General features: G+C 56.8%; 2 protein-coding genes across 2 annotated transcripts in view; one reads left to right on the top strand and one right to left on the bottom strand.

Annotated features, from left to right (window-relative positions):
- LOC119098164 (neural-cadherin) overlaps positions 1–59 on the bottom strand; it is a 20,161-nt gene extending 20,102 nt beyond the window's left edge. The window contains exon 1 of the mRNA XM_037221095.1: positions 56–59. Coding sequence (XP_037076990.1) covers positions 56–59 — 4 coding nt within the window. The remainder of the gene's footprint in view (positions 1–55) is intronic.
- Positions 60–693: 634 nt separating this feature from the next.
- The window catches only part of LOC119098163 (DE-cadherin), a 39,800-nt gene continuing 21,541 nt past the window's right edge, over positions 694–18,952 (top strand). Inside the window, exons 1-7 of the mRNA XM_037221093.1 lie at positions 694–726; positions 1,456–1,581; positions 6,122–6,271; positions 10,293–10,484; positions 12,435–12,637; positions 13,664–13,850; positions 16,956–17,132. Coding sequence (XP_037076988.1) covers positions 694–726; positions 1,456–1,581; positions 6,122–6,271; positions 10,293–10,484; positions 12,435–12,637; positions 13,664–13,850; positions 16,956–17,132 — 1,068 coding nt within the window. The remainder of the gene's footprint in view (positions 727–1,455; positions 1,582–6,121; positions 6,272–10,292; positions 10,485–12,434; positions 12,638–13,663; positions 13,851–16,955; positions 17,133–18,952) is intronic.

Below are 18,952 nucleotides of genomic sequence, written 5' to 3'. Positions count from 1 at the left end.
AGCCGCTATGAATACCTTAATTGGTTCATTAGGACACAATTGAGAGCGTACGTACGCATGTGGTGATGTAAAAACGTAGCTAGTGCAACAGCCCCGGTTTGGTGCGGTGCATCGGCCGCTGAATCGGCATTGAGGACCGTTCCCCGATGCTGCGGTAGTGGCGAAAGTGGCGAAGCGGGCCTGGCTTAACTTCCATTGTGCACGCCAGGGCACATAACAAGCAATTTGGTTGGCGCCGAGTGAGCTGTCAGTGCATTGTGTGTGGTCTCTGTCTTCGGAGATAATTCGCGTTTACTGGAAGCTCGGGAGTTCCCTCTTTATTATCGTTCTCCTAAAGATGTGCGGTGTTGCGTCGCGCGGGAGCACCCAGGACTTCATGACGTCAGGGCTATTGACTTTACGTTATGCCTTGTCTTTGGCAATGTGCTGACGCTCGGACGGAATCCTGGTTGTGCGCGTGGGATGTATGAATATGGCCGGAACACATGGATTACAGAAGTCAATGAAATCTGCCCAGACATTCTGCAGCGCGCGGAACGAAAGCCGTCGAATGCATGACGTCAGCAAGCCACCCTGTGCTATGAATAGCTCAATCACTGCTATTTGCCCTGATATTCCCTGACGGCGGAAATCCGTCTGGCGTTGGCAGCTGGCGCTGCGGTTCGCTTCTGTCCATACGCTAACTTGGACCTAATGCTAAACCTCCTCCGTCACCGCTCCTCGTCCGTAAGCTCTGCTTAGTTGGCGTCCGTGGCCACGTCTAACGATAGTCATTGGAGGCAAGTCTGTCAGTAAATGTCCACATTCGCTCGTTACAACAGAAAGGGCATGGAAAGCCCCAGTACACTGCGTGCCTTAAGAACTTGGCTGGCGATTGCGACGTGCCATCTCAGCTGAGAGATGTGAAAACAAAATGCGAAAGAACAAGAGCTTGTTTCATTTCTCCGCGTTGCTTTTTTCTCTTCTCAGTCATGAGTAGAACTAACAGAGACAGGAACCTCTTTACATTGAGGGATATGAGATTGCTGACCTTTTTCTAATTCCAGCCTCGCCATATAATGGAATGATGCCTATATAATCTTGAGATGTGTTTTCTTCGATCAGAAACAAAGATATAAGGTTAGATTTTCTATTAATCTTGCCCGGTGAAACGTCATTTGCTCTGGTGATCCAATCAACGACCGTATTCCTTCCGCGCCGTTGGTCAGAACTTGCCAATAAACTTTTTCGCCGGAAGCAAAAAAAGGTTGAGAGGTCATTCCAGCACATCTGCGGTCATTCGAATATGTAAATAAAGGAAAATACAGCGCTACTTCTGATGTGTCACAGGAGGCAGACAAAACATTGTTACGAGCTCAACGCCCTTCCTGCTTGTACCATTATGTACGATCGAGTTTGGATCTTCGCCGTCCATCTGGGCGTGCTGCTGACGTGTCTCCGTGCTTTGTATTGCAGGTGGAGGCGACGGACGCGGACAAGGGCGAGAACGCCCAGGTGGTGTACTCACTGGTGACCAGCCCTTTCTCATTGGAGTCGTTCTTCAGCATCGACCCCGCCTCTGGGCAGCTCACCACGCTGAAGGTACCGGCAGCCCCCCCCCCCCGCCCTCCCGCGGTAAGTGATGTCAGACAGCCCTGCGTCAAATAGCGACGGGTTGCACGTTGCGTCATAGACAAATTGCTGATTCCAGGAGCGATATAATGCCTTCTGCCCACATTGGAGCGTGATGTATGCTTCATCTAACGCATTCGTTTCGTAGTGGAAAAAAATCATAGTCGCCAGCTTGCAATAAATCATCACACGAAAAGCAATGAAGTGGAAGTAATAAAAGAACGGGAATCTAAAGGTTGTTGATACGCCGTGCTTTTGTAGTCTCGGTATTATGTTGTAGGTCGTAGATTATGTTTTAACATCAACAAAGCTGAACAAGCAAGAGCGCAGGAACGTAGCCGGGAGAGGGGCGGGGGAGCCATGCTCGCCCCTCTTGTCCAAGAAGTCGAAATCAGATACTGGGAGATTTCGCAGGAACTTGGTCGAAAGTTGCAAGATGCGAGAGACAAATGACATCCCTCTGAGGCAAATTGTGGCTACGTGTCTGCAGGACCATCTGTTAAAGCGTGCATTTACTAGGTATTGATTTGGTTCTTCCTGGACACTTACTATGCCCTCGATTCCTTTTGCGTGTCTGATTTAGTGAGGGCATTTTATTCATTGCGTCGTGCTAACATCAATATTGTGCGCGGTGTACAGGAATGGTTCGTTCTCAAATCTGCACCTGCAGTTCTTCGACTTCGCCGTTAGGTCGCCTGAGCCGGTCTCCTGAGTTCGGCCGAGCCAGTGTCCTGTGGTCGGCCGTGCCAGTGTCCTGTGATCGGCCGGGCCAGTGTCCTGTGATCGGCCGAGCCATTGTCCTGAGTTCGGCCGGGCCAGTGCCCTGAGGTGGACCGAGCCAGTGACCTGAGGGTGGCTAAGCCAGTGACCTGAGGTCGGCCGAGCCAGTGACTTGAGGTCGGCCGAGCCAGTGACTTGAGGTTGCCCGAGCTAGTGACTTGAGGTCGGCCGAGCCAGTGACCTGAGGTCGCCCGAACCAGTGACTTGAGGGCGGCCGAGCCAGTGACTTGAGGTCGCCCGAGCTAGTGACTTGAGGTCGGCCGAGCCAGTGACTTGAGGTCGGCCGAGCCAGTGACTTGAGGGCGGCCGGGCCAGTGACCTGATGTCGGCCGAGCCAGTGACCTGAGGGCGGCCGAGCCAGTGACCTGGTCATTTGTGAGCGCCTGGAGGACCGAATCGCCAGCATTCAGCTGGGGGTCGGAAGTATCCTTTGGAAACGAACTTCAAACAAAAGGGAAGTGCTGAATGAGAGCGAGAGGTTCATAATGTGATTGGCCAGCGTACATGAACGGAAATGTTAATGGCAACATCCAAAGCAAATCCAACTTTAAAACGCGCGACGGGGGAACGTGAGTCAGCCTCTTGCGTGAGTTGACCCGTGAGGTGACGGTTTGAGATAACCTCGATGACACCTAGATCAGATGAGCTTTGAGGCACGCCCCTGGGTGATCCCGGGAGACCGGTCATGTGTGGCACACGTCCCGTGTCGCGGGGCAGCCGGTGGCGTCGGTCTCTATACCGCTTCCCCACTGGACAGATGTCACTGGCCGGGGGTGGGGCCCGGCTGCCTACCTGGCCTCTAATCCCCACGTGATGGCCTGCCTGGGCCGGGCACGAACACGTGTTGCCCACGGCGACGCTGCGTCACGACCGTCCGGCTGACGAGGTCACGTGACGTGTCACGCGACCTGTCACACCCCAGAGGCACGCCTCGGCCTGGGCATGGCGTCAGTGAGCAGGGAACGCAGGCGACAGAGGCACGCGGGCTTGGGTTTCTCCTTCCTCAGCGAATGCGAGCCGCTATTCTGAAGAAAAAAAACGTGAAATAAGAATGCTGAAAGAAGCGCGCCCAACTTTCCGTATTTCAATAAGATTAGAACATCAGGAGGCTTCAAGAAGAGTCAAGACATCAGGAGGTCCTTTAACTGCCACTCCCTAGAGGGGCCTTTGCGAGAGGTTCCATCGGGCTCAGCTCGAGACTGCAAAAACCCTACAAAAATCGGCTGTGTGCCCACGGCACAAAAAGACCCGTCTTTGGGGGGGGGGGGGGAAGCTGCGTGCTCACAAAGCAAGTTCTGACGTTATCAATCTCAGCTTACGGCGAAAAGCATACAGCACGTCCTGGGTGACTGCGGAGGACGATATCCAATGGTGACATGCGGCGATGTTTGAAGGAAACATATGCCATTCACAGGCGCGCAGCTCGGCCCTTGGAATTGCGTCATCGCTCAGGCTCGACGCCCATTAGTCATAGCCCTCAGCACGACCCATTCAAATTACATTGATCCTGTCTGGTTATTGCAAGCACAGGATGGCGGTGAAGACTCCCTGACTTCCATGAATCAATCGATGCTTTCAATGTTTGTCTCAAATACAGCATGCCCACATGAAGGCAAACATTTGTTAGGACTGTTAATTTTGTTGATGCGGTATGGGGTTTATGGGGTTACGAGGTTCTATCGGGGGCTGGTATTCGAGATACGCTGTGGGGGTTCGTTTCCATCACCGGTGTTTCCAGGGATTTGGATCGCCGCCTGTCGTCTGCCGGATCCCACAAACACCAGTACGCTTTTGCGTGGCATTTCCGGCCGGTGGCTTAAAAGCCTTTCCAAACTTGAGGTTAACAGTTCAAAGTCTTGCCCTAGATCATAGCGGCGCTTTAAATTCGGACACTTTTATGAACACCCTACGGACATCCTTTTACGCTGAGGATATAGTGCACAGATCCATTAGCAGTTTTTCTGGCGGCCCGTGTTGACTTGGGATGGCGTTTGTCTGTGCTGTCAGTTTTGTAGCGCTGCTCAGCGCGCAGCCGGCGTCACGCGAAGCCGTCGCCGATCGGCGGACTCCTGAAGATTGATCGCGAAGCTCCGTGTGATGGATCATGCGGCGCTGTTGGAAAACCATTCTTTGTGAACGAGTGCCGTGGCCTGTCGGTAGCTGGCCAACTTGGCGACTGCATGTGGTGCCTGCCTGAACTTACTGCCTTTTTCCTGCCATTAATACGTGTGCGCATGACTTTGGTACACGAGCTGCTGGGCCTGCCAAAATGCCGTCCGGCTTTACTTTACGAGATCAAAAGCAAGATTATTCCCAAAAAGCACGTGATGAGCTCAACAGAAGTAAGACAACGGAAATATCGCGCCAGTTACGGTTTTTGCTTGGCCTCGAAGCGTTCCAACGCTGTTTCCCAGAGAACAGCTGTGATGGGGTACCGGTGGAGTGCGGTGACCTCCACTGGCACCCATGGGGAAATTGAAAGTTTGCGGGTGTACCGCAGTGTAAAGCGCGAACTGACGACAAAATGAGATGTGCGTGAATGAGGAGACTTGGGCGTCGATTTGTAATCTATTGTGAGGGCTCCGAGTCCCCATATATCGATTTTGGTCCTCTAGTATTGGTTTGGACCTTCAATTTTGTTTTTCTGCAATATTACAAAACTTGTAGACTACAAAAATCCCACAAAAATGTTGCTTCGCTGGGAATTTCGTGATGGCCATGATGACTATTTTGCTCAAATAAAGTTTCCTCAAATCATGCGTGGATTTATCTAACATGGATCTAATATGCATGGATTTCAATCATTTTCATATATCGTGCATGGATTTAGGATTTCGATTGTTTGTCATGAATTTTGAATGTACTACATGCGTTGGGAGGCTTATACTTGGGGAGTGTAGTTGGTCGGTCCCTCGGGTCGCTCTCCCCTTCCAATATTTACACAAATCGTGGCCCACGCGACAAGATAGCGGATCTTTTCACGCATGTGACCGTGAATATATATATATATATATATATATATATATATATATATATATATATATTCTCTTTGGAGCCCAATCTCTTTAACCTTGGTAGGGGAAATGAGCTGGTGCTTTGTGAAATCGCTGTTCGGGACAAAGCTTTGGGAGTGCACACGCCACCTTAGCACTCCCCTCATTCACAGACACTTCGTGGAATCCACTGAGTGGCTCCTTTTGACAGAGTTACCAGACATTGATTCAAACACCGCCTGATACTCAGTACAGCAATTCGTGGTTGTGAAACTGAATGACCCGTCGAACTTCCCTCGCGCTTTTGCTGCGTTGCTCCCCTGTTGACCTGACCGACTGTATAGGCTCAGGCTGAGGCTCAGGTTGCCCCCCCACCCCACCCCCCCCCACCCAACTGAATAGGGCATTACACCCCTGCCTGGTTCCTACGTCCGCAATAGTTAACAAAGTATCTGACTACCTGTGCTGAGTTAACGGCAAGGCTGTAAAGCCAACGGCGTATCTGAAAGCCCGTGTTAGCGACAGAGTACTCCGATATGCCTGAGTTGTCTGCGGCGCGCCTGCCAAATGCAGCATGTCACTATGTCGACTGACCCGTGGTTGAGGACTGTCCTCAATGCCCAAGCTGATCTCAGTTTTTGCGACACCGTGTACCTCGCCCGTGCACCAATCCAGTCCGGTGCACGAGTGACCTGACGACCTGCACGTGTGACCTGACCTGACCTCTCCGTCCGCAGATGTTTAACCGAGACGAGCCGGACCATGAGAAGGAGCTGCGTGTCATCGTCAAGGCCAATGACAAGGGCACGCCGTCGCTGGAGGGCACGTGCGCGTTCGTAGTTAATGTGCGGGACGTGAACGACAACCCGCCCATGTTCGACAAAGCGGTGAGTATCGTGCTGCAGACAGCGCCGAGCGAGGCCCAGCGCCGGGGCGCACGGCGCTGGGCCCCGTACGCCTCGGCTGCTAGCAGCGCCGAACGGGCGGGCCCAGCGCCGAGCGGGCCCAGCACCGAGGCGTACGGCGCTGGGCCCCGTACGCCTCGGCTGCTAGCAGCGCCGAACGAGCGGGCCCAGCACCGAGCGGGCCCAACACCGAGGCGTACTGGCAGCGTTGAGCGGGGCCCAGCTGCGAGCCATACCTGGCTGCTGGCAGCGCTGAGCGGGGCCCAGCTGCGAGCCATACCTGGCTGCTGGCAGCGCCAAACGGGGCCCAGCTGCGAGCCATACCTGGCTGCTGGCAGCGCTGAGCGGGGCCCGACTGCGAGCCATACCTGGCTGCTGACAGCGCTGTGCGGGGCCCAGCTGCGAGCCATACCTGGCTGCTGACAGCGGTGTGCGGGGCCCAGCGTCGGATATGACCTCGACCCAGCCGAGCGAGGTAGCTGCTACCCGCTTGTAGAATGTCTCGACCGCAGGCGCGGCTACTGTGATGACCAAGAAAGATCGTTCAGGTCTCTTGTTCTGCACGCCAACTGGCGTCGAAGCGTGGCCTAGTTTTGTAAGGGCAAGGGCACGAAGCAGCCTTTTCCACAGTTTTAACTGCATGAGTCGAATTCGAGGCAAACGCGTGGGCCGTGGTGTGGAGTTGTCATTCGTAAGAGTGGAAAAACATTTTGTAAAAAATGTGGCACTCAGTATTATTATATGCGGTATTCGGTATTCGAAAGAATGCGGCAAAAGCAGTATTGCAGCGCATGTTGCCTGTCGTGGCTGCTACAGAAGGCTTTTCTCAGCAGCACATACCAGCCAGCGTATGCTGGCAGGAGGCGGAGCCATCCTCCGTATACTTACCGTCGCATACCCAGGCGACTCCGTATTTCGTCATCCTATGACTTTTCTACTCAGTACAGAGTTCCCGGCAGTCGCTTAAATATGGCCTCCCATGATGTAGCCTGCAAGTTTTAAATCGTCGTCCTGTAACAAATGCCCGGGCAGGTACAGGAAGGGAAATTTTCGGGCGGGGGGGGGGGAGCATGTGGAGCCGGACACCTGTGTTTCACCAGCTGCTCCACCCCCTGCGAGATGTCCCATTAAGTCAAGACCCCCCTCCATTTGTGAAGCCTCCGGCAGTGCCCAGAGTCGAGCCTCTTTTTCACCACGTCCGAAGTGCGGGCGCCTCACACGGTCTGGCATGAGCGTCTGCCGCTAGCACCATGTCCGAAGCGGGACCTGCAGCTGCTACGAGACCTGCGGCTGTGGACGGCCTCCAGAGCCGGCGCCCCTGAGCGCGACCACGCCGGGCCGACCGGGGTCGACACACGGCGCCGCCATGAGCGGCGGCCGGCGCGGCGCCGGCCGTCGTCGGCCCAATCATCCGACGCGACCCGGTGACGTACGAGCGTCGCGCTTAATAAGCTGAGCCGAATGGGCCGCGCCGCTTCCGGGCCGGCCGTTTTCCGGGTCGCCGTGTGTCAGGAGCGGCGGCAGACAGGAAGGGCGCCGTGGTGGCTGGGAGGGCGCCGTGGCGGTGGCGAGGGCGCCGTGTGTCGGGAGAGCTGGCGGAGACGGGGAGGGCGCCGCGGCATGGCGAGGGCTCCGTGTGTCAGGAGAGCAGGGGGAGGCAGGGAGGGCACCGTGGCGTGGCGAGGGCGCCGTGTGTCAGGAGAGCAGAGGAAGCTAGGGAGGATGCCGTGACATGGACGAGGGTGCCATGGCGGTGGTAAGAGCGCCGCAGACCGTTCTCGGGACTGAGGCGCTATTGCTGGCAGTCCCAGTGGGATCCTCTGCGGCTGCTGCCGAGCGGGTCGATGCGGTCTGATTGTTTGGTCAATCTTTAACCACGTGTGGTTGAAATCGCTTCACGGGTGTGCGTGGTTGCCAGCGGCGTTTACGCCGCCCTTCCTGCTGTATGGTGCGTCTGAGTGCAGACATTTTGTGCGCATGATTACTTGTAAAGGCTTTTAGATTAAGTCGTCGTTTTAAAGCGCATCGCACAGTTGCAGGAAGCGAATTAGAGCACCAGCGGACTTCGCAAAATCGGGCTATTCGTTGCCTGTGATCAGGCCCGTTACGCGGCGTCCATTTAGTTGGCCGGCCCGGCTGCTGCGCCCCCTGGCGGGCGGAATAGACCACGAGTGATGGGGCAATAGCGCAGGAGTGTACCTGACCTACCCGGAGCCAGCGCAGCTGCCCCGGCCCCGTCCAAAGCTGAGCCCAGTTTCAATCTAGCTGCCGGTCTCCGGGGACCGAGCCCCGTCGAATTTAGCCGCCGTTCGAGCGGAGACTAAAGCCTGCGTTTTGTCGCGAGGGTCGACCGAGATATTGATATTGGGCCTCTCGGCGGAAGGACCAGGTCCGCCGTACGCGCGTCGGCGGGGACTAGTTGGCTTGATGAAGCAGGCCGGTGTGGGCACGTCTGCTCTGGGGTCGGGTCAGATCGCACCCCGCTCTGCGCCCTTCGACCCCGCTCTGCAAGAGAAGGCTAGGTGTAGATGGGAACCTGACGTCGGCGTGCGTTTGGGATGATCTACACGTTCTATCGGTATCTGATGTAACCCAGCCACATGCGTAATAGGATAAGTCCACTTATGCCACCGGTGTACCTGGCTTGCAATTATGGGCAGGTGACCACCTCAAAACAAAGTGGACACCAAAGCCCAACTGTTTTTGCTGAAGCTGCAAAGCGAGGGACGAGCACATGCGGCAGCGCAACCACCCACCACCGATGTTGGACAGAGGACCTCCACCCAGTCTGCACACCGCCAATGGGGCGGGCTCTTCCCCGCGACAGTTGTCTCAGCACTGGCCAGGTGACCGTCGGTCCGCTGTGCAGGTGCCCACCGCGGCGCGGGCGGCGCCGACCGTCTGCGTGACGCCCGGCCGCCGAGCTGGCCGGCACGCCTCGCGCAGCAGCCCGGGCGTGTTCTCCAGGGGGCGCCAGCCTCAGCCCGCTGCTGCCCACCGTCGGCGGACAGTGCGGGGCGACGGGGCGGGTCGCGCCGGCGTCGGCGTCGATGGCGCGTCGGTGGTGCGTGTCGTCGGCGATCGCCGGAACCCCCGGGCGCGGGGAGGGGGAGCGCCGCCGCCGGCTGTACTCTCGTGGAGGAGTTCTGACTGCCGCGTCGGCGGCGCCTTACGGGGGGCCCGCCACTTGGGACTTCGACTCAGACATGCCTCCGGATTCGCTGTCTGGTTGTGCGGGAGTTCGAGACGCGCGGTCTGGCTCCTGTGGGCCTCTCCCCGGTGATGGTGGTGTATGACATGCAGCATGCTGCTTGGTGCCGATGGCAATATGACAGTAAGGTCGCCTGGCACGGGGAACTGTGCCTGGTGTCATCTTAATCACACCAGACCGTAACTGGAGACCATAGGGTTTATGGTCGGCATTAAAGTCGCCATGTGGTTAACGTTCAGCATTCTCGGGAAGTGGGGTGCCATGGCACCCACGCCGCACCCATTCCAAATGCTCACGCGTCACCTGACACGTGGCACAGTGCGGATGCCACCTGTCATATGGCGTGTGCTTGGCAACAGCTGACATGTGTCAGGTGCCTGCAACGGCCTGTCCAATGTCACGATGCCAGACGTCACCAGGCACGTGGCACGTCAGCTGATGTCCCATGACGAATGGACTGAAGCACTGAGCCCACGTGTGGTTATCATATGAGCTGTCGGGCCCAGTGACGCTTCTCGCACACCCATTCGCGCGCGGCTGTCAGGCTTAGCGGCCCACATGACTTACCTGGGCATGATGTTGACTTACGTCTCGATCGGCGCCGTCAAAATGGCGCTGGCTTCGTCGGGCGTGCGCCATGTGTGGTGTAAATGGACTGAGTGGAGCGGGACAGCGCACGCCGCAGGAACTGCAGAGCGGCAGCGATCGGCTGCTCTCCTCCGTTGCCGCGCCCTGCGTGTGGCCTGGCCAGCGAAGCCAGCGCCAGTGACGCCTCCGCCTGCCGCCCCACAGAACTACCAGGAGTCGATCCCGCGTGACACGGAGCTGGAGGCGGCCGTGCTGCGGATCTCGGCCACGGACGCCGACAGCGACGAGAATGGCACGATCGAGTACTTCGTCAGCCCGGCGCGGCCCGTCGACGGCGGCTTCTTCGGCGTCGATCCGCGCACGGGGGTCATCACGCTCACCCGCCGGCTCGACCAGGTCAGTCACTAGGTTGGGGACGGGTCGGAGGCAGGTCACTAGGGCTGCAGCAGGGCAGTGACAGGTGACTGGGGCTGGAACAGGCTAATATCGAGTTACCGTGGCTTGCCCAAGGCAGTAGCAGGATGCGGGACTCCAGAGAAGTGGCGGTGTATTTGATGCTTCACTACGTCAGCGGTGGGTCACCGGGGGTTGGGGGTGGTGTGAGGGGGGATGGGGTACTGGACCAGGTCAGTGCTGGCTCGCTGGTGCTGGATAAGTGGCTGTCCTTCTGCGGTGTATGAGCTGGGAAAATGCCGGGCGAGTGCGAGCGCATGCTTCGCTGCAGACTCTGAGAGCTCTATCTTTGGCCTCCAGGATGTCTTTTGACCCGGTGCAATTGTCCGGTGTAAATGGTCTGCTTGTGGGGGACCATTGCAGCCGCAGGGCGACTGAACTCCTCACTCGCACTCGCCCACTCAGAAGCCGCTGGACAATACACTTTTGTGGAGCGCGTAAGTGCCGGCAGTCATGCAGCTGGCGCCGCGCCGGTAACGTCGCCACCCGCCGTTTGCCGGGCCAGTTCCGCTCGGCCGGTAAGTAATATTAATTGCCGCGTTATGGGTCCGGTCGTAGGCTGACGTCCCGTTGGCACCTCGTGCCGTCATTTAGCGGCGCTCGTAAATTCGGTGCCCATTAACGTGCCGAGGCGACCCCCTCGCCGTGCCCTGCGGACCGGGACGGGGGAGGGGTCCCGGCGTCGCGTGCCGACCGCCGGCGGCGACGAATCTCCCTCCTGCTACGAGCGCGGCGACGGCGGCCTCGTCGTAACAGCAGCGTGCTGGCGGCGGGCGGCCGTCGAGTACACCAGCCAAGCTCGCTGGTGCTGTTCACACACGGCGCGTATCGACCGATGTGAGCGGCCGCGACCGCGGTAGAGCCAGCGTCGGACCTGTTCCCCGCGTCGACGACGGACGTCGCGGCCGACGCGAGCGGCGCCGTCGACGCGGCCGACGCGTCGACGGCGACGACGTCGTGGCCGACGCGAGCGCATTGCCGACGCGGCCGACGCCGGTGCGTCTCCCGGTATGGGTCCGGTATGCGTCTCCCACTGACATACATGCCCGTACGCGGCGGCGGTGTTGACAAGCGCGGAGGCGGCGCGACGCCGGCGTCGGCTTGGCAGTGGGGGCCGCAAGGATGCGGTGAATGGAGGTCAGACAGTGATGGAGCGGGGTCGGGCAAGTTTGCTTGTAGTCGATTTGTCTCGGCCGACCGGGCGGCAGCGGTGCGACAGGCTGGTATCTGACTCGGTTGGTTTTGAAATGGCAGCTATTCAGGTCCTGACGCCGTGTCGTCTTTCGTTTGCCAACTTCGCTAATGGGCGTGGCTCTAGGTAGACACGGTGAATGGAGTGAAGAAATTGGTTCTTGCTGGTGGACACATTTAGGCTGCCACAGCCTGCGGTAAGTCGGTTGATATACTGACATACATGACCGAGCAGGTTAGAGTTCTTTGCACTACCACCTTGAGACGATCCTTCGTGGCGTAACATTCCCATTCGTCAAGGCTCGCCTGCAGTGGTATGCCTGCGTTTGTTACAACACCTGGTGGCTTTTTGCTCAGCCGTCGAATGATCTCCATGGCTGGAAGTAACCCTATCATTTTCCCCCAGTCTGATGTGTCCTCGCTGCTGACCGTTGATTCAGACCTTGAGATCACTCCTGACCTTCAGCTTGACCATGATCAAGAGCGTGGTCGTAACCCGCCCGCGCAACTTACTGCTGGCATCCAACTCAAGCACAGTGCTGCTTTTCAAGGTGACTTCGATAATCACCATGGCCCGGATCTGTGACGTACTCTGACCCCCATGCTGTTTCTGCGTGTGTTCCATGTTGACCGTGGCGTTGCCCCTGCCGCCGCGCCTCCCCTGCCCGCGACCCTCGCCGGTGACCCCGCCGACGTCAACAGGTGGAGATCGACTACGAGTTCCGCCTGACGGCGGTGGCGCGGGATCGTGGCAGCCCCTCGCTCTCGGCCGAGGTGCCCGTCGTCATCACCGTCAAGGACTCGGACACGCGGCCGCCCACCTTCGTGGTCCGGCCCAACCAGACCTACTACCTGCCGGAGAGCTACCGCGACACGGAGGCGCCCATCGCCCGCATCAAGGCTGTGTGAGTGGCCCGAGGGGCCAGGGGCCGACCGAAGGGTCGATGCGTGCGACGGATGGGGTCACGGCCGGGAGGTGGACGCAGGCTGGCAGCCGCGATCTGGATGTCACGGATTTGTGTCGACTGCGGCGTCGAGGCCGACTTAGTTGCTCCGTATGAGGTCAAACATAATTCGAGGCGGCTTGAGCCTGGCGTGCTACATTTTCAACAGCCGACAACTGGGGGCGAAATTGGGCGGCGTTAGCGGGAATTCGCCCAATCAACGTCGGTTCCCACTCATTTCGGGCGGCCTTTGAGCGGCGAGCGGCCGGTGCCCGGTGGCCCGGACTCAGTGGGCTTCCGCTGTGTGCGGCCGGTGAATTATGTCCGGTGGCAGGGTCTCCGTGACATACGGCCAGCGGCTCGGTCGATAGGCAGATCCAGCGACCGAAGACGTATGACCGGGTCGGCCGGTGTAACCCGGCGCCGGCTGCCGCCACCGTATTGCACCGCGCCTGACAAATGTTGCGACGGCGGGGTATTGAGTACCGCGAAGCCCCCCAGACCCTGTGCCCCCCCCCCCCCCCCGCTGCACTGATGTATGTGCCGGTTTTGCGGCGGACGCCCGCGGAGTGAACGCAACGACTGCCTTAAATCATGGTGAAGTAGCCGGGCCGGTTCCGTTCTGCGGGAATGATCCTCGTTGCGCGCGTGGCTGAAATCCGTTTCCGTTCGGTCGGTCGCCCACCTCGTTTTTGGGTCGTTTCAGGACGAGTGCGGGCCAGTGTTGAGGGAAGTCGTGAATGGGTGTTCGATCGGTGGTTTCTCTGCGCGTGGCTGAAATTCGGTCACGCTTACTCGTCGGGCGTGAGTGGTTTGACGTTACTGCCGCGGTGGCCCCCGCACTGCCCGCCACGAGAAAGAACAAATGTGGCCACCAGCGAGATTCGAGTCCCTGACATCACGCCTCCAAAAACCCGTAATCGTTTGAATTGTTTCAATCTGTTTTGGTCGTTCTAATTTAATTATTTTACCGCCCGCTCTCGGCAGCTCTAACTCGGCGGCTAGCCCGGCGATCTACTACGACATCGTGCACGGCTCCCAGGAGCAGACCAACCGCGACCGCACGTTCGTGGTGGAGGAGGACGGCGACGGTGGCGCCATCATCAAGTACGGCGGCAGCAGGCAACTGGACTACGAGCAGCTCAAGAGCTATAATATCACCGTGCGCGCTTCGGTGAGCGACGATCGACGATGTTTGGCGGCGGCGGGCGCGTCCATGAGCGGTGGGGAAGTTACGTCCGACTGCGACCAAACTTCGGTCGGAGCGGCGAAGTTGGCTTCGTTTCTGGAACTTCGCCACTCATGGTGCATTGCTTATCGGCCGGAGGGACACTAATGCATCGACGAAGTGCATGTTGGAGCGTAATGGTGGAAAAGTCCGTGGAGCCGAAGTTGGCATTCAGGCTAATTATCAGGTTCGCATATTCGGACCAAATTCTAGTTCCCGGGGCTGCTTATGGCCTGTGATCATAGGCCGTGTGATTGAAGACCTCTTTCACATATACTCATGCGGAGTATGCCGGATTGCTCTGAAGTTCTAGGTAGCTCATTTGAAGTCTGCAGAGCGGACACAATTTGTTTCGCGGGGTCGGATTCAGGGCAGGGCAATGCATCTCATGAACCCTACCGCCCTCCCGCCCCTCCCGTCCTTCAGTCAACGCATCGTAACCTGGAAGTCAATTTTGGAGAATCCCAACGAACACATGAATGTCCAAATGTGACCGATAAATTCACGTGACCGAAGAAAGTGCGCCTTGGCTGCCCGTGCTGGATTCCGCCTCCGTGAAATCACTCATGGATTCCACTGGAGTTGATTCTGGCGGCAACAATTCATGTCATCAACCTGTCCATGGATGCTTACAAATATTTGCGCGGGATGTTATTTGGTGATAAGTGGATACGTCGGCTATTGCAGTTTCCGCACGTTTTAATGCCCTCAGAATAATAACACCTGTCGTTTCTTACGTTTTTATTTGAGTGGGGTCATCGATTACCCTGATAAATATGTTTGCTTCAGTTCTAAAATAAACATGTGTGATTCTTGCACGTAAGTGTTGCAAAAATACTTGCTCCGGTTCCACCCATAAAGTGCCGGTTCAGGGGATGGTTGCCACTCGATTCAGAGTCAGTGGTTATAATGTGGGTTTTTGGACCCATTAGCAGTCGCGATCCTTTAGCGCCCACTCATTCGGAGTCGAGCACAGGTCTGCTCTTGGGTCTCCCAAATATTAAATATGTGACATTAAATTTTGAAAGGATTTGATTGAATTTGAAGTATAAAAAGCCGGCCAGGACCGTAAACAGCACTAACTCACTTTGAAGCATGGCTGCCGTCAACAGTGAATTTGGCCGGCAGCCAATCACGTAGCAGGTAGTGGAAAGGCCGCAGCCAATTCACAGCAACTCGTCGTGGCTCGGCTTTGGTGACGGCTAGGTTATGGGGGCGGAGCGCTGAAAACAAGACGGGGTTTTCCTCACGCTCTGAAAGCTTGCTGTGCGTGGATTCAGTTAGTGAATGAAACGCAGTTGAATTGATAGCAAATTGTTATGGAATATGGCATCGTGCGTTCTTATGCGATTACTGCACAAATATTACAGTCGCCGGTGGATAAGACCGAGGTTAATGTAGTTGAACACAGCATGATGTTTTGTTGGAATAATACGCACGTTGTCTGGCAGATAATCCCGCGAAAGTTGCTATTTTAAGTGGAAAATCCAAGCTCTCTGGGGTGAACTTGGGAAAACTGGTTTAACAATTCGCATCAGTCACGCGTGGTCCAGAGACCAGTGTCCAGTACGCAGTTGCATCTCCACCTAAAAGGCTATCTCCCTCTAAGTCCGTCAAATGACATGAATGTATGTATGCCCATGCGTGAAGGCATAGCCATTACAAAGTATGTCTTCGAACTAAACATGCCAAATCACAGCTGGGAAAAGTCATCACAGGTGTTTATCCCACAAGGTATGGTGGTAGGGTACATGAAAGCAATACTCCAATGGAATGTCGTTTTGTTTGTAAAGCTGTGTGGTATAGAAACACCGTGAGGTACCGGGGCGTGACTGATGCCAACTATCTGCGTGGTGATCGAGGCTGATTGCGTTAATAAGTCATCACTCACCCTGGACTTCTTTCCCCGTAAACCTCTCTGTGCAGCATTTTGGACAATGAATCCCAACGGCGATATACACACACGCGCTCGCACGCACGCACGCACGCCCGGGAGGATATCGTTACAGGCGATGGCGTTGGAGGCTCTATGGACCCAGAAGCGTCATGGGCAGGCATTGGTGCTTCAGACGATCTGGGGCCCTCATCCAAGGAATATGTCTGCCATTCCGTGACCATAAATCCAGCGCCCTTGCCGCTGTGGCTTCCCCAATGCATTGCGCTCAAACAGAGCGCCGTAAACGCCCAGGTTTATTGCAGATGCGTGCGAGCGTTTCCATCGCGTCTGCTTGACATGCAGGTGCAGGGAAATATAATCGCGTTTGCGGTGGAAACTTTCCTGAAGAGCCTGCTGGATGGTAACGTGGTCGAAGTTGAAATGTTCTACGCGGCCACGCGCGTGCGTGGTAGCGTGGGGACCTTTCGTGCCGAGGATCGCTGCTGGATTGTGTCGTCAAGCGCTGCGTGGTTTGTTTATGAGGTGGTGGAGGTGTGACGAGCCTGCGGCCACAGGTGATTGGTCGATCCCATGTGTGCCCGTGGGGTGACCTTAGCGCGGGTTGGCTGTGTCGCGGGTGGGTGTATCGACGATGCTTTCACGTTGCCGAGCCATTGTGTCAAAAGATGATCAGGGTGAGCAGTTGCGCCGACAACGAACGAACACTAAATTGCATGGCAGATGCGGGGGGGGGGGGGGACGAGCATAGGCCTTACAACCTCATTCCAGGCAGTTCCAGTACGTTAGAGATAATCGGAACCATATATCCCGTCGCGCATTTTTGTGGGTTTTATGTAACCAAAAGTGGTGATCGGAAAAAGCATGCTGATCGCAATATATTACAAAGAAAGCACAAACAATGTGACGATATTATCAGCATTAGTGTCACTTTGGACGATTAGTATTTACATTTGGATATTGCATGACCACTACGGATGGTCACAATGCGGATATTCAATCATCGAACAGTGCACTCAGTGTGGCTGGCCGCAGCCTGTGGGCTGGCGCACACCGTCAGTGTTTGGCCGCCGCGTACCGTCCGACACATGCCACGTCTCCGGCCGACCATTGGCGCTGCGCTGCTGGCGTGCTCACGCGAGCCGGGGCGTCGGCAGACGGACCAGCAAACCGGCGCCGAGGTGACCTTCCGGATCGCGCTGCTCGACTCCAACGACGAGGTGCCCATCTTCTACAGCACCGACCCGGTGACCGTGTCGGAGAACTCGGAGCCGGGCACCTACGTGGCCGTGACGACGGCCATTGACCGAGACGGAACGCCGCCAAACAATCAGGTAGGGTCGGGGTGCGCCGGGCGCGGCAGGGACCGGTCCGACAGGGGTGGTGGAGGTGGGCCGACAGACTGAGGTCCCCAGCAGATGGGTTCGACGCGGGGGGGATGGTAAAGTTGGGCTCCGTTAACACCCACGACCGGGTGGGGATGGACCGAGTGGAATGGCGGGGTCTGCTTAGCGGACGGTCGCGCTGTGATGACGTGTGCGATGTCATCATCATCGGAAACCACTATTTGACAGAGGTACCGGACGCCTCGATTTTCGGCATGTGGTTCGCGACAGTTTGATATGGCAAACCGCTGGAGCAATGCCTGCGGCAGGACATGTATTAGACGCCTTGCATCCCATTGCGAATCTCTTTGTGATATGGTGGGGCTTAGTTTATGAAAGTGGCCCGAGACACCATGGATTGTAGTCGGACAAGCGGATTCCACGCTCGAAGCGGTGTAGTCGGACGAAACGCGTCATTACGGCCAGTTTCTTGTCAGCTGCGATGGAATCTTGCCCCACAAATTCCTACGACACAGCACCTCGGACAGTGTCGTACATGGTGATCTAGTCCAGCGGACAGGCTCAGATTAGTGGTCCGGCTATAAAAGCACACTTGACTCGAGTGCCAACACCGCCATCTCACAAATCTACAAACATGTGTTAGGAATAAGGTAATCTGCAGATAGCATGCTGGCAACACCATCGGTTAGAATTTGTTAAGTCTTCCAGGCTGGCGAAATGATTAGGTGGCATCGCGATGGTTTCGCGTTAAGCGTCATAGCCTGCGATGCCAAGCCACCATTGTTACCAGAGGGTGCATCGCGCTCCCCAAGTCAGAACTCTCCAGCCCAGCTTTGGCAAGGTGGCCGGTCTATTTCCAAAAATTGCCGGAGCCTAGGCGGCTCGCCGGCATTTAGCCAGGTGGCACCCAGCGCAGTTATGCGGAGGCTAACGCGTCTGGTCCTGGACGGCCGCTGACTAGCGGGCGGCACGCCACACACCTGTCCATCTAGAAACCGACAGTGCCGCGCTCTGGGAACTTCATGACCACCAGCTCGACGTCCGCGGAGTGGCACTGAGCAGCGAGGCCGCATTACGGCCTGTACGAGTTTCGTTTCTGGAGAGGCGGACCCCCCGACCTCGCCGGGTCGGATCCACTGATGACACGGCTGGTGCTTTCAGTGATGACACGACAATGAGCCCGGTAAAGTGAACCCCGACAGCTGCTTAATGACCTCGGAATTGGCACTTGGTGCGACTTGCCATATCACGTCATCGCGTCACATTAGCGGCTAGTGTCGTAAGGCGTGTCGGCTCGAATGTCTCCCCTGGGGACGTGACGTTGCAGTGGACGCGTTGCGACCTTAGGCATTTGTGGGTTCACTGCGAAATGATCGTCTTTCTGGCATGCGTACGCTGTGAAAGTCACTGACATGGGACGGCTATGTCGTGGGAGAGATGTGGCGCGGTGTAGCCTGTCGTGGTTGGCCTGTACCGCACCCGTGTCGGCCGCGCTATGCCCACCAGATGTCATTATTTTCGGCCACCAGCTGTGGGCTGCATGGGTAGCTTTGTTGGCGCCAGAAAACGCCGCCAATGCGTTGATAATCGGGGGCCACCCATTCATTAATTTGAACTAGCTTAGGTTGGAGACGACGCGGGCCTTACAGGGCTTGAAGATCGCTTTCAGAAATTTCTTTCCTTAATCCGACGACCTAATCCCGGACAAATTGTAGGCTGATAACATAACAATTTGCCGTTGAAATGCGTGCAGCAGTAAGCTTGGACGAGCGCAACCGCGGCGACTGTGGACCGTGACCGTTTGCAAA

The sequence above is a fragment of the Pollicipes pollicipes genome, unplaced genomic scaffold, assembly GCF_011947565.3.
Source record: "Pollicipes pollicipes isolate AB1234 unplaced genomic scaffold, Ppol_2.1 Scaffold_4740;HRSCAF=5597_pilon_pilon_pilon, whole genome shotgun sequence".
Taxonomy (NCBI): domain Eukaryota; kingdom Metazoa; phylum Arthropoda; class Thecostraca; order Pollicipedomorpha; family Pollicipedidae; genus Pollicipes; species Pollicipes pollicipes.
The sequence above is the reverse complement of the archived record's forward strand: the minus strand, read 5'-3'. Positions and strand labels throughout refer to the sequence as shown.